Source organism: Coffea arabica, chromosome 4c, assembly GCF_036785885.1.
Source record: "Coffea arabica cultivar ET-39 chromosome 4c, Coffea Arabica ET-39 HiFi, whole genome shotgun sequence".
In the NCBI taxonomy this organism is placed as follows: domain Eukaryota; kingdom Viridiplantae; phylum Streptophyta; class Magnoliopsida; order Gentianales; family Rubiaceae; genus Coffea; species Coffea arabica.
The window spans coordinates 51,769,768-51,781,814 of record NC_092316.1 but is presented as its reverse complement, the minus strand read 5'-3'; the positions used below and the strand labels follow the sequence as shown (position 1 = coordinate 51,781,814).

Here is a 12,047-nt window from a genome sequence, read left to right as displayed (position 1 = left end):
ATGAAAGTGAATGACATAGACACATATGCGCTTTTGATACGTATTCTGTTAGCACATCAGTTCGTTCAACATTCCAGTGTTCTTCCCCGATATAACCACGCAATCTTGATTTTGATGCATAATTGTAGTATTTTATATGGAGTAGGCCATAAATATTAGTACTTAATCTGTTACAGTGGTGGATATTTATGGTTACTGTCTGCCATGAAAATTATTGAATGATATGCCATTGTGGTGATTATCTTTTGGATAGTGATGCCATTGAGGGTTGCTTTGTGAGAGATGTTAAGTAATTTGGATGGTTTCTGTTATTACAGAATAATGTGTTTGAACGAAAAACCAACCAAGTACTAAATTTAGTAAATTACATGAGCTTTGCACTATGTCAATAACTAATCCTAATGATGAAGAAATGGTTTGAACCTTAAACACCATCTAACATGGCAACATGTATGTGGTTAATAGTGTGGATGATCATATTAAAGTTTTAAAATAGAACCATCTTATCTTACCAAGATTGAAAGATGAATCAGACTATTCGATACTCCATGGAATGCGCTTCGACAAGAGCTCGTTCGAACCCGATTCAAACTTGAGCAGCTTTTTGTGTTTGTAAAATTTTAAGTTCGACTCAAACTGAATTTGATTAGAACAAATTAGAATTCATAAGTAATAAAAAAAAAACTCGAGTTACTCGAGTTCGACTCAATAAAAACTTGGTTGAATTTGGTTTGGTAAATAGACGAGTCAAGTTTAAACAGAATTCTAAACTTGTTAATATAATCAAACAAGTTTGAACACTAAAGTATTTGGATTGATTAGATTCGTTGAGAGTCCTATATCTCATAATCATAGACACAATAAAATAATAATAAAAAAAAGAAATATTTTCCAAAAATCTTGAGGAAAGATTCTGTCCTGCAAACCATGAGATTAGGCTCTAATAAAAGAGGGGTCGGCAGGTATTATGGCTCCATTGATATCTCGTTGACTTGCTTTCCATTCGCAGTGCCTATTGATAGAGATTATGGTCCATTGCCACAATGTGATTCAACGCCACTATGTCTTTCTTCTTGGCTTAAAGCATCTGGTGGGTTCGTCTCTGTATACTTTTGGGAGTTATGAATGATCACGGCAATGATAGAATGATGTGTCGTCAGTCAGCGGGTGGTAGGCATCCGTTTAATTCGATGGTATTCAATCCCTCCGCATTATTCTTGAGCCTTTTCAAATCCTCCCTCAACAACGTTGACTTTTTATCCGCGTCGTCTTTGGGCCTTTTCAAATCTTCCCTCCACGTTGACTTGTTATGAGAAATGGGTAGAGGAATATGGGAAATAATAGACAAGGGGGAGCAGTCAATTTGTAAAATTTTTGTAGGCAGAAAAAGGAAGCTTTATAAAATTCCCATACACTACATTTTTCCCAAAAAAGTTGGAATAAAAGATGATAACAATAGCGTCAGTCAAACATCATCCTTTACGAATCTGAAACTCCAATGACGATGAGAAAGATATTATAGGATTTTCCAACCCTCACTTTTTTTTTTTTTGAATTGTTATATATTTTCCCTTTCTTGCATAATCTCCCAAACTAGGCCTAATTTATAACTCCGTTGACTACTTCTATAAAGCCTTTTTTTTTTTAAATAGTTTTCCCCTCATTTCTGTAATTGATAAAAAATGACAATTCTTTTCTTTCATGTTTAAATAGGCAAAGCTGTTTCTAATTGCAAAAGGAAAAAGTGATTGAAAACAAGTCAAGATATTTTTCGCTTAAACAAAAGCTATGCAACTGGTTTTAAGCAATTGCAAACAATCCTAGCAGTAGCATGCCTATATCTATATTTGGACGAAAATGTTAATTGAATAATCTTTTGACCAAAAATACAATATTGTGGAGTTTTTCGTAAACTTGTTTTTGTTTTCAGAGGGTGCAGTAAAATACTCTAAAAACACCTCAAAAAAAAAAAATTTCAAATACACACAATCTCTACAATTTCAATCAAAAGGTGTGGTTAAAGGGTTGATCAACAAAATTGTGGGGGGCAAAGTGAGAAAATTTATAAATGCAGGGAATTGAGTGCAATTCACCCAAAATTGAGTAAATAACTTAATTCATTTCATACTGCACTTTGGCTCATTAAACATGCTTGAATTGAGCATAGTCTCAACTTCTTTAGGATGTGCAAATATTAAAACTTGTATACTATATCTTCATGATATTATATATCTATCCATTGACGCATAATGCATTTAAACTAATAATTGGAAAAATAAATCTCCAATTCAGGTGAATATTTTCAAATTTGTATACAATATAATCCTTCCATAAGTATAATTTCACATAAAAAAAAAACCTTAAAGTATGCAATGATTGGAATGTCAAGGCTCATTATATTGTAGCACTCATGTTGAATAAGCTATGACCTCATGTACACATTGCAATTGAAATTACTACTCAATTTTCACATGTTAAAATTCAAGCCAAATGATTAGTTTGCCTTCTCCCAATCATGAATGAAAATTGGATCCATGTATAAAATCATTTAAAAATCTCAAACAATTTCTTTCTCTTCAGACTGCAATTTCACCACGGCCACTTCAGAAACGTCCTCTGCCTCTTTGTACTTGTACCACCTCGCACAGACTAGAAAATAAATCAAATTCAAGAACTGCAAAATTCCTATCAAGTAATAATAGTAATCCAATCTTCCCTTGTTGAGATCTTCAGCTAACCAGCTTTCTCCATGACTCCTGCCTGTTATGCTTTGAATAATTGATGATATCAAACTACTCAAATAACTCGCTACTGCAGTGCCAACAAATATGAAAGCCATCCCAATGCTCCTCATGCTCTCAGGGAATTGCTTGTAGAAAAATTCATTTTCTCCTATGATGGCGAATCCTTCTGAAATCCCAGACAAAACCAATGGCAGAGATAGCCATAAACCTGACATGGAAGAAATGGCACCTTTTTTCGGTTCAAACCCGATTGTTGGCTTAGAGAGGGCGATGCTTCTTCTTTTGCTCTCCACCAAGCCTGAAACGATCATAGTCACAACAGAAAATGCAAATCCAATTCCAATTCTTTGCAGGATGGTTAGGCCATCTTCTTTTCCAGTAACCCTCCTCAGCCATGGAACTATTAATCTGTCGTAAATCGGGACCCAGATGGTGAGGGCTAGCATGGCTACAACGATGTAAGAAGCTGCAGGAATCTTGAATTCGCTGGTGCCAAAACGCCTGTCTGCTTGAAGGGCTTCAAAAACAACGTAGTTCTGGATTTGAACTACTGAAATGAAGTAGACGATGCATGCTACCCATATGGGAATTACCCTCAATATGCATTTAACTCGCTCTACTTGCTGAACATTGCAGAGTCTCCATGGATTTGCTGGTGATCCGTCCGAATTTATTTCGTCTTCAGGGGTTATGATTGCAGCTTTGTCGAGAAATCTGATGTGACAAAAAGTGATCTTTATTGTTAACTACAGTACTACGAAAACTAAATCTAGTGCACGAGAATTTTACTCTTTTGGACTGAACAATTGACCACTGTCCTTGAGAGAGATTTTTTCTGCACAAAGTTTATATATCATGATTACCTGAACTGGTCCGTATAAGGAAGCCTTGAATTGATAGAACTGGCAGTAGAAAAACTGTTAAAAAGAGACACCTTAGGATCGTCTGGCTGCTTCAATTTCCTTTTCTTGATTGCAGCAACTACAACTTGAGCCACGCTAGACATTGGACTTCCCTCTGGCAATACACAGACATATATCCTCGTACCCAAGAAGAAGAATGCACACGATAAAAACATCAAAACTGCTGGAATGGCGAATCCAATCGACCAGCTCACATTCGATTGAATATAAACTATTATTGTTAGAGACACCATCATGGCAAAAGTATAGGTCAAATAGTACCAATTGAAGAAACTGGTGATCCCCCTTCTCCCTGATTCTGTATTTGGATTGAATTGATCAGCTCCAAAGGCCAAATTGCATGGCCTTATCCCACTAGCCCCTAGCACTAGGAGCAGCAGACAGCTTATCAGAAATATTAGCTGCCCCGGTGATGGACCAGCACATCCGCTTCCTTCGCCGCACGCCGGAGGGTGCAGCTTGGAGACTGCTGCCGTTAGTGTAAGCATAAGCATTCCCTGCACCACAAGGGTCATTAACAAAAAATCATCAATATTCTTACTTACTGCATACTCTAATATTAGGATAAAAAAAATTCTTTTCAGTACATGAAGTTGTACTCTTAAGCATGGTAAAAGGGGCTAAATTTATACTAACTGTTAAGATTTTTTTTCCCCTTAGAGCAGGGAGATGAATGGGCTTTAAGAAGTGGGGAGGGGAAAGAGAGATTAAAACCTAAAACTTTCAAATTCTGAGTTCTTAACCTTAATCACTAGGCCACGGTCTCCTCAGCTGTAACTGTTAAGAATAATGCTCAGTTGCTCACCAAGAAAGAGGAAACTGAAGCAAAGCCCAGCAAGTTGTAGCGACCGAAGTAAGTGTCACAAAGGAAAGCTCCAACCAGAGTACCTAAGTTGCAAGTGCCATTGAAGATGTTGATGACGTTGGTGGCAGTGATGGTCTTCATATGGAAAATAGAAGTCAGATAAACCAAGAGATTGGATGAGGATCCAATTGTTCCAAGCTTCTCAAAAGCCTCATTTCCTGCATGGTAGAATATTGTTAAAACTGTCATGCTTCTACTACCCAACAAATGCAGTTATTTGTATCAGAACGATTAAGCATCAAATTGATGTACCTACGACAAAGGGCATAGCCTTGATTCCTTGATAATTTGGCTCATGCTTTGTGTCTTTCTGTTTCTGTCCATGATTCTTCATTGCTCTCAGCTCTAAAGGCAGGTGCTTAATTTCAAGTTTATGTATGTTTCTCAATAGTGTGTATACAGACCGAGCATACAAGCTAGTAAGGGGAATGGTCAACTAAAGTATTTATGAACTTGTTCCAGGAACTGGTTTCTTCATCCTAGAAGTACCCTATTTAAGGAGATCATAGCCTCAATTGCTCATGCGTTTAGAAAACATGTTTTAGAAAAATTTAAACACATTCTCTGATTACCTTTTTACCTCACGTACATATTCTTCTATAAAACTGCATAATTATATTTATTCCTTGAAACACCCTAGAAGGCAAACATCCAAATTTAAGAGTTTATTTATGATAAAATTATGGAGCAATATGTTTTTGCTCTATGTTGTTTAGTTATATTCCCATAAATCATTTCATGGATTCTTCTATATTCAATGCAGGCCGGTTAGGACAGTCAACTTGCCAACTTCAAACTATCGGTAGCCTCTTCCAGCCTCTTCCTACCATTTTGACGTCTCAATCGGTGGAAAAACATCTGTCCACGAAAGCATCAATCATTGAGACTCTACTTGAGAGTGGACATCAATATCAATGGAACAAACTAATCAATTAATTAATGGTTGAGGTGATTATCTTGTCCTAAATATATAAATAAATGAATAAGAAGACATGGAGATTCTTGGACGGTTCTTCTTTCCAAGGATAATTCGAGTTTGGCTACCATGACTCATGAGGACATGAAACCCTGGTATTGTTGTGCTAGGACAGAGATGCAAGGTTCATTACGTCTAACACACCAGAGAACATCTATACCTCTTTGGTCGGTCTAGGTCGCTATAACAACTTGCTAGTGCTATCCCATAAAAAAAAAAAAAAAAAAAAAAAAACTTTTTCCTATATTTGATGCCGACATTGGTTTCCGAGACGTGTTATATTTGTTGTCTACCTTCTTTCAGCAAGTAAAATGTAAACATTGTTTTGATTTAATCTGACACACGCAAGTGTGCAGGGTATATTATTGTCATCAAATCTTCTCATTCTGGCCGTAAAGCCTCATCATTTTTACCGTTAATTGGAAAACCTTATCCATGAAAATGAGATACGAGTGCCAATTCATGTAAGCTAAGTGGTTTCATGTCGATCGAATTTGCGGTTTTATGGCAACTTTAAGAAGGCATAGTTCTCGAGCATGGGACTGCTTCCATGAGGTCTTTTTTTTTTTTGTTAATCTTTTTGTCTAAATTTGGCCCTTGTTTGTTAACCTTTTTATCTAAGTTCCAATAGTTTGCTTTAGATATTCACAATATTGTAGATTCATTTGTGAACTTTCATCAACACATGTTTAAAGTACCCCTTCCCTTCATGTAGATGTATCCCGGAAATTGATGCCTGAAGGCAAGCTTTCAAAAGAGGTTTGATCGTTTCTGATGGAATGGTTGACTATAAATGAACGAATGGTTGGCGGACTTTCGTATGAAAATCAACAGTACAATGGTGGATATTCCGAATATGAATTGGAAGAATTTAGTGAATTAGACAAGGACCCTTTTCCAAAAGTTGTTCTTCTGGCCTATTTTTGGAAGCATGAAATGGGGACCAAGGATAAATAAAGGAAATTAGTCACTTGATTCTTATGATTTTCCTCCAACCTTTTCTGTCCACCTCTCCCAACTACACAAACACCCCACACCTCCCCCCCCCCCCCCCCCCAAAAACAAATAACAAAAAAAGGAAAAAAAAAGAGAGAGATAGAGAAAGAAGAATATTGTTTGAATTGCAAAACTTGAAGTTTTATCGTGTAAAATTAGAGAAGGTCCCCTCATCTTTCAATTTTCTTTCACGCCAAATTGTAGGGAAGGCACAACACAACGGCTTCATGCTCCGTACACTGACACACTATTATTATTAGATTCATAACATGTATACAAAAATTGAATTTCAAATTCAAGATTTATATAGTTGTCATTCATTCAACGCTGATAATATATATACTATCAGTGTAGGAAATATTAATCTTTTTTTTTTTTTCATATTTTGCTTAAACTGTCTTGGCGTATGTCTCAAAGTCCACGCTGATTCCTCCACTTTCCCTATTTTTTCTGTTTCTGTTTTTTTCTTTTCTTGTATAGGAGGGGCACAGTCGTAATTAATCGACTATAAGTAGCAAACAAAATCTGTGCATTTGACCTCAGCTAGCGTTGTATTGGAGGCGCAGAAAAAAAAATATTTCTTCATGATGGGATTTAAATCTTAGGCATTATGCTATTAAGGCTCTTACTTTTTGGTTCAAAATTACCACGTGAACAAATCCTTGTGCTAGTATAGGCTACATGTTTGATGGGATATTGAGAAAAAAGAGTGACAGTAAAATATTGAATAAACAAGTTTCTTTCCCATGCATTTGCATGGGAACTTTTTTGTGTTCTATAATTTTTATTTTTTTACACAAAAATTAATATAAAAAGAACTCAAAATGCTATTTCACAAAATTTAATATGCTAATTAATTGTAAGACAAACATTAAGGTTAAACGTATAAAAAATGGTTAATTTATAACAACTTAACAATTAATACTGTGTATGAACAGTGCGTTTTGTAAGCAAGAAAAAAAGAAGAGAAGAAAAGAAAAGCTTTCGATGGATACTTTTAAATTTCTGTTGTTTGGGAGAAACCGTGGGAAAGAAAATAAAAGACATTGGACAGATTTCTTTCCCTCCCATAGCCAAAATGTTTTCTGCCCTAATTTATGGCTAGATTTGGATGGAAATTTGAACAAAGCTTTGTATAATTTTTTCAAAATACCAACTTTGTCCTTTATAAAATCTTTTTGAATGACTTCTAAACTTTTTTTTTTTAAAAGTGGAATGTTTTAAAATCAAGACCTTCTACTTATAATCTCTCTCGTCTCATCACCTATGACCTAACCCAACCCTTCCCAAAAAAGAAAAAATTAAAATCATAAACTCCCAAAATCACAAAATCATCCCCAAAATCGTCTAATTTCTTCTACAAATTTTCAAACAATATTAAAACCTTTGCGCTTCTTTTCTTATCCTTTCTTTTCTCCCATAATTTAAAATCATACGTTTATTAAACAGTTCATATTCAACCAATAGTATGGCGCTCTAACCAGGAAAGTAGTTTGTCTATACATTATTGTTCTATTTGATTCCAGCATCTTCCACCTCATTAGATACCAACCTGATTTGATGTTTAGTTTTTTATTGCGCATGGCTGTATTATTTATTGGATCATATATATAATCTTTACTCAGTAACTAGTACAGTATTATTATGATTGATAATGTATACACCGGTAGCGTAAACATTATCACTATTAGATGTATGACAATTAATTTGAATTTAAATTTGAAATCTAAATTTTGCAAATGTTTCGTACCTTTAGTGGTAACAGTATATATGCTGTCAGTATATGTAAGATTAACTCTTATTATTACAGGGGTTTATGCACCAAATAAGGTGAGGTCCAATGTGATAAATTTCTTGTTCAAAAGTATTGTAATTCAGAGGTTGGTGACAATTTTAAAGCATTAATAATTTATCCACTTTGCATTTTTTTTAATATGCTTATTTTGTCACCTAATGGAAAAAACTTATTATAATTACTTGTTTTAGAAAGAGGCTTCGATACAGAATATATACCTGTTGGCCATGAACGAGGAACATCATGTCACTGGTAATTAACCTTAATATTGTGCTGTCAATGTTGTCACTCGACAAAATTTCTCCTCTTTGGTGCTGTGAAGTATCAATTATTTTTTGAACGATTAATTTTACTGCTCGTGATTTTTGAGAAATCAAGAAGGAAAATGGCCTCACTAGGAGATGCACATCATCTGCTGCAGTTCTTTATTTTCTTGCTAAATTAGTAGAATCCTAAAGGAACCAAGCCAAGGATATATGCAGAAAATTAAGACAACGAAATGCAATCAAAGCTTTGAGTGGACATAACTAAGAAAAGTTAAGTTTGCTCTTAATTTCTTCTTTGAAACAGTAAATCTTCACTAAACTTATGCAATTCTTGTTCAACTGACTAAACTTACGTACAACTGACTGAAGCCTTAGTCCTTGTTCCCACAGCCTGTGAGGCATTCCATGCTTTAAGAAAAAATATTATGGCATTTTCATCAGACTGCAGGAATTTGTTCATGTTGATTATTATGGTTCATTTCTAGGGTCATCTCACCAGGATTGCTGTCTGATCCTTTATACTTGTACCACTGTGCACAAATAAGAAAATAGACAAAGTTAAACATTTCTAGAGCTGCAATCAAGTAATAGAAGTAATCCAATCTCCCCTTGTTAAGATCATCTCCCAACCATTCTGTTGTCCTGTGAATCATTGATGAAAAGAAGCTACTCAAATAGCTGGACCCTGCGAAGCCCACAAACAAGAATGCTGAAGCAAAGCACCTCATATTTTCAGGGAATTGCTTGTAGAAAAGTTCATTTTGACCAATCAGGGCGAATGCTTCAGAAAGTCCTGATAGTGCAAATTGAGGAATTAACCACATTGCTGACATTGAAGAAATTGCACCTTTGCCAGGAACTGATCCCAGTGTTGGTTCTGTGAGAGCTATGATCCTCCTTCTGTCCTCAATGAAGCCTGAAATGAGCAAGGCAAAAACGGATATTATCAGGCCTATTCCGACTTTCTGGAGGAGCGTCAATCCATCTTCTTTCCCTGTTAGTCTTCCGAGCCATGGAACTAAAATCCTGTCATATATGGGAAGCCAAATTGTAATGGCCAACATAGCAAAGATGATGTATGAAGCAGCTGGGATGTGGAAATTGCTCTTTCCTAGCCGTCTATCAGATTGAAGGGCTTGGAAGACTGCATAGTTCTGTTGTTGGACTACAGAAACATAGTAGATTAATCCAACAGCCCACATTGGAATTAGTCGTACTACACATTTTACTTCTTCAACTTGCTGGATACTGCAAAGTTTCCATGGATCTGCTGTTGATCCATCTGCTTTGATCGAGTCATTTGATGTTATAACAGCTGCTTTGTTTAAAAACCTGAACATGACCACCACTTATTATTGGAAGACAATTACAGGTGCGAACAATACATACAAAATGAATTCAGAATACTGATGTGATTCTTGCAAGCATAGTACCTGAATTGCTTGGTGTAAGCGATTCTAGAGTTTATGGAATTGGAAGGAACATGGTTGAAAAGTGAGATCCACGGTTGCTTTGGCAACTCAACTTGTCTCTTCTTGAATGCAGCTACAATAACTTGTGAAATGCTAGTTAAAGGACTCCCCATTGGTATCACTTTCACATATATTCTTGTTCCCGCAAAGAAAACCGCACAGGATAAGAACATAAGAATTGTTGGAATAGCCAACCCTAGAGACCAGCTCACATTGGATTGCACGTAAACAATCGTGGTCAATGAAATCATGACTGCAAATGTATAAGTGCAATAATACCAGTTGAAAAAGCTGCTAATTCCTCTTTTCCCTGACTCTGTATTAGGATTAAATTGGTCAGCCCCAAATGGCAAATTACAAGGCCTAATGCCAGAAGCACCCACAACTAGTAATCCAAAGCCACTAAACAGAAATGCCATTTGCCAAGGTGTTGGACCGAAGCATCTGCCTGCCTCTTCACCTCCACTTCCACATTGAGGCGGATGCAGCTTTGAAATGGCTGCTGTTAGAGTTAACACAAGCATACCCTGCAATGAGAACTCGAAAGATACCAAGAATTAGATTTGCATTCAACTATTACTAATTAGATGAATGAAGTTGAGTTTGAAGCAGTGATATGACCAAGAAGATATAGCACTGCAAATTTTCATACCGAAAAGGAGGATACTGAAGCAAATCCCAAGGTTTTGTAACGACCAAAGTAAGTATCAGACAGGAAGGCTCCAAGCAAGGTACCGAAATTGCAAGTTCCATTGAAGACGTTGATGATATTCGTCGCCGTAATGGACTTCAGATTGAAAACACTTGTCAGGTAAACCAAGAGGTTTGATGAGGTACCGATTGTTCCCAGTTTCTCAAAGGTTTCGTTCCCTGCAAAATTTTCATTACAACAATGTTATTCCTGAATAAGAAGCATGACTCCTTTTCAGGCCCTTATGGAAAGAGTTGCAGTCTTTGACTGAGGCAAAAACGCTGATTAACAGCCTTCCTATTTCTTATAGCCAGTAAATATTGGAGGCACTCTGGTGGCTAGCCCTCCATTTGAAAGCCTCCTCTGTTTTCTAGAATATGATCTTCTGTTTGTCCCATAATTTTACTCTAAGTCCAGACAACAACGTACTCTGTGCCACCTGAACATTTGTGATTATTCAGTATGCAACAAATTGGTCGTATTCACGGTCTGTGGCTGACTGCTTGTTCTTTCAGCATTCAGTTGTCAGAAAAAGCGTTTTCTGTTGGGAACTAGTTGTTTTTCTGCTTAAAGCTCGTAACATTTACAGAAATTCAAGAATGACTGGGATGAGATGATTATCATTTTACAGAAACTATATGTTTATCATGAAGAATACTTAATGAAAGAAACATAACCTTTTGTATCAGCATGTGTGTGTAGAAACATACCTATGACAAAAGGCATAGCCTTGATTCCTCTATAGTTGGGTCCATTACTAGTAGCCTGGTTCTCAGTCTTCTCCATTGCCACTTTCCAGACAAAATTTTTGTCCGTCTGTCAAAATTTTCCCTTTGATCACTGAACTAACTTGCATGGTTTTAGGATTTATATAGGAAATTCTACAAGCTACAATAAAAAGGGGAAGGCAACTTTTTCAAGAACGTGGGCAGACATCATTGAGGTGGGATCAAATTCCTTGTGCATCACAAAAGGCGTATCTTTTGCTTATGGCACTATGTGCGATATACAAATTTCTTCACTTTTTATCTGATAGAAGATGAACTCTTGAATTTGAAGGAACTATTCTGTCCTCTTGTCATTGGCATGTAATGGTAAAAAACACTCGGAATTCCCAGCCATAAATGGTGTGTGCTCTCTCCTTTGTCTTCATCCTTACACAAACTAAAGACAGTTCGTCGTACTTGTTGCAGAATCCAATTGATAAAGCAAGAATAACATATGCAATGACAAGTCTAACCACATCATCTTTGAAGTTTATATGAAATTTCTTTGATGCAATATAAAGCAATCTTTTTTTTTTTTTGATACAAAAGCAA

General features: G+C 36.1%; 2 protein-coding genes and 1 long non-coding RNA gene across 5 annotated transcripts; 1 reads left to right on the top strand and 2 right to left on the bottom strand.

The window, feature by feature from the left end:
* Nucleotides 1-2,373: 2,373 nt before the first annotated feature.
* LOC113739486 (protein NRT1/ PTR FAMILY 2.10) lies at nt 2,374-5,258 on the bottom strand. Of its 2 annotated transcripts, XM_027266705.2 has the most exons (4): nt 4,785-5,258; nt 4,473-4,690; nt 3,608-4,164; nt 2,374-3,458 (listed from the first exon to the last, which is right to left on the bottom strand). In XM_027266705.2, the coding sequence occupies exons 1-4, from the start codon at nt 4,864-4,866 to the stop codon at nt 2,558-2,560; spliced, it is 1,758 nt and encodes a 585-aa protein (XP_027122506.1). In that variant the 5' UTR covers nt 4,867-5,258; the 3' UTR covers nt 2,374-2,557. The 2 variants fall into 2 exon arrangements, with proteins under 2 accessions (XP_027122506.1, XP_027122507.1); XM_027266706.2 differs by lacking the exon at nt 4,785-5,258 and having other exon boundaries at nt 4,411-4,616.
* Nucleotides 5,259-5,871: 613 nt separating this feature from the next.
* On the top strand, nt 5,872-6,486 carry LOC140005011 (uncharacterized). The gene is made up of 2 exons (XR_011812837.1): nt 5,872-6,063; nt 6,224-6,486. It is a non-coding gene; the product is annotated as an uncharacterized lncRNA (long non-coding RNA).
* A 2,341-nt stretch (nt 6,487-8,827) lies between these two features.
* On the bottom strand, nt 8,828-11,814 carry LOC113738606 (protein NRT1/ PTR FAMILY 2.11-like). Of its 2 annotated transcripts, XM_072046356.1 has the most exons (5): nt 11,439-11,814; nt 10,690-10,907; nt 9,999-10,564; nt 9,413-9,897; nt 8,828-9,250 (listed from the first exon to the last, which is right to left on the bottom strand). In XM_072046356.1, exons 1-5 carry the CDS (start codon nt 11,512-11,514, stop codon nt 9,003-9,005), a joined length of 1,593 nt encoding a protein of 530 aa, XP_071902457.1. In that variant the 5' UTR covers nt 11,515-11,814; the 3' UTR covers nt 8,828-9,002. The 2 variants fall into 2 exon arrangements, with proteins under 2 accessions (XP_071902457.1, XP_027121650.1); XM_027265849.2 differs by having other exon boundaries at nt 8,828-9,897; nt 11,439-11,810.
* Nucleotides 11,815-12,047: the final 233 nt, after the last annotated feature.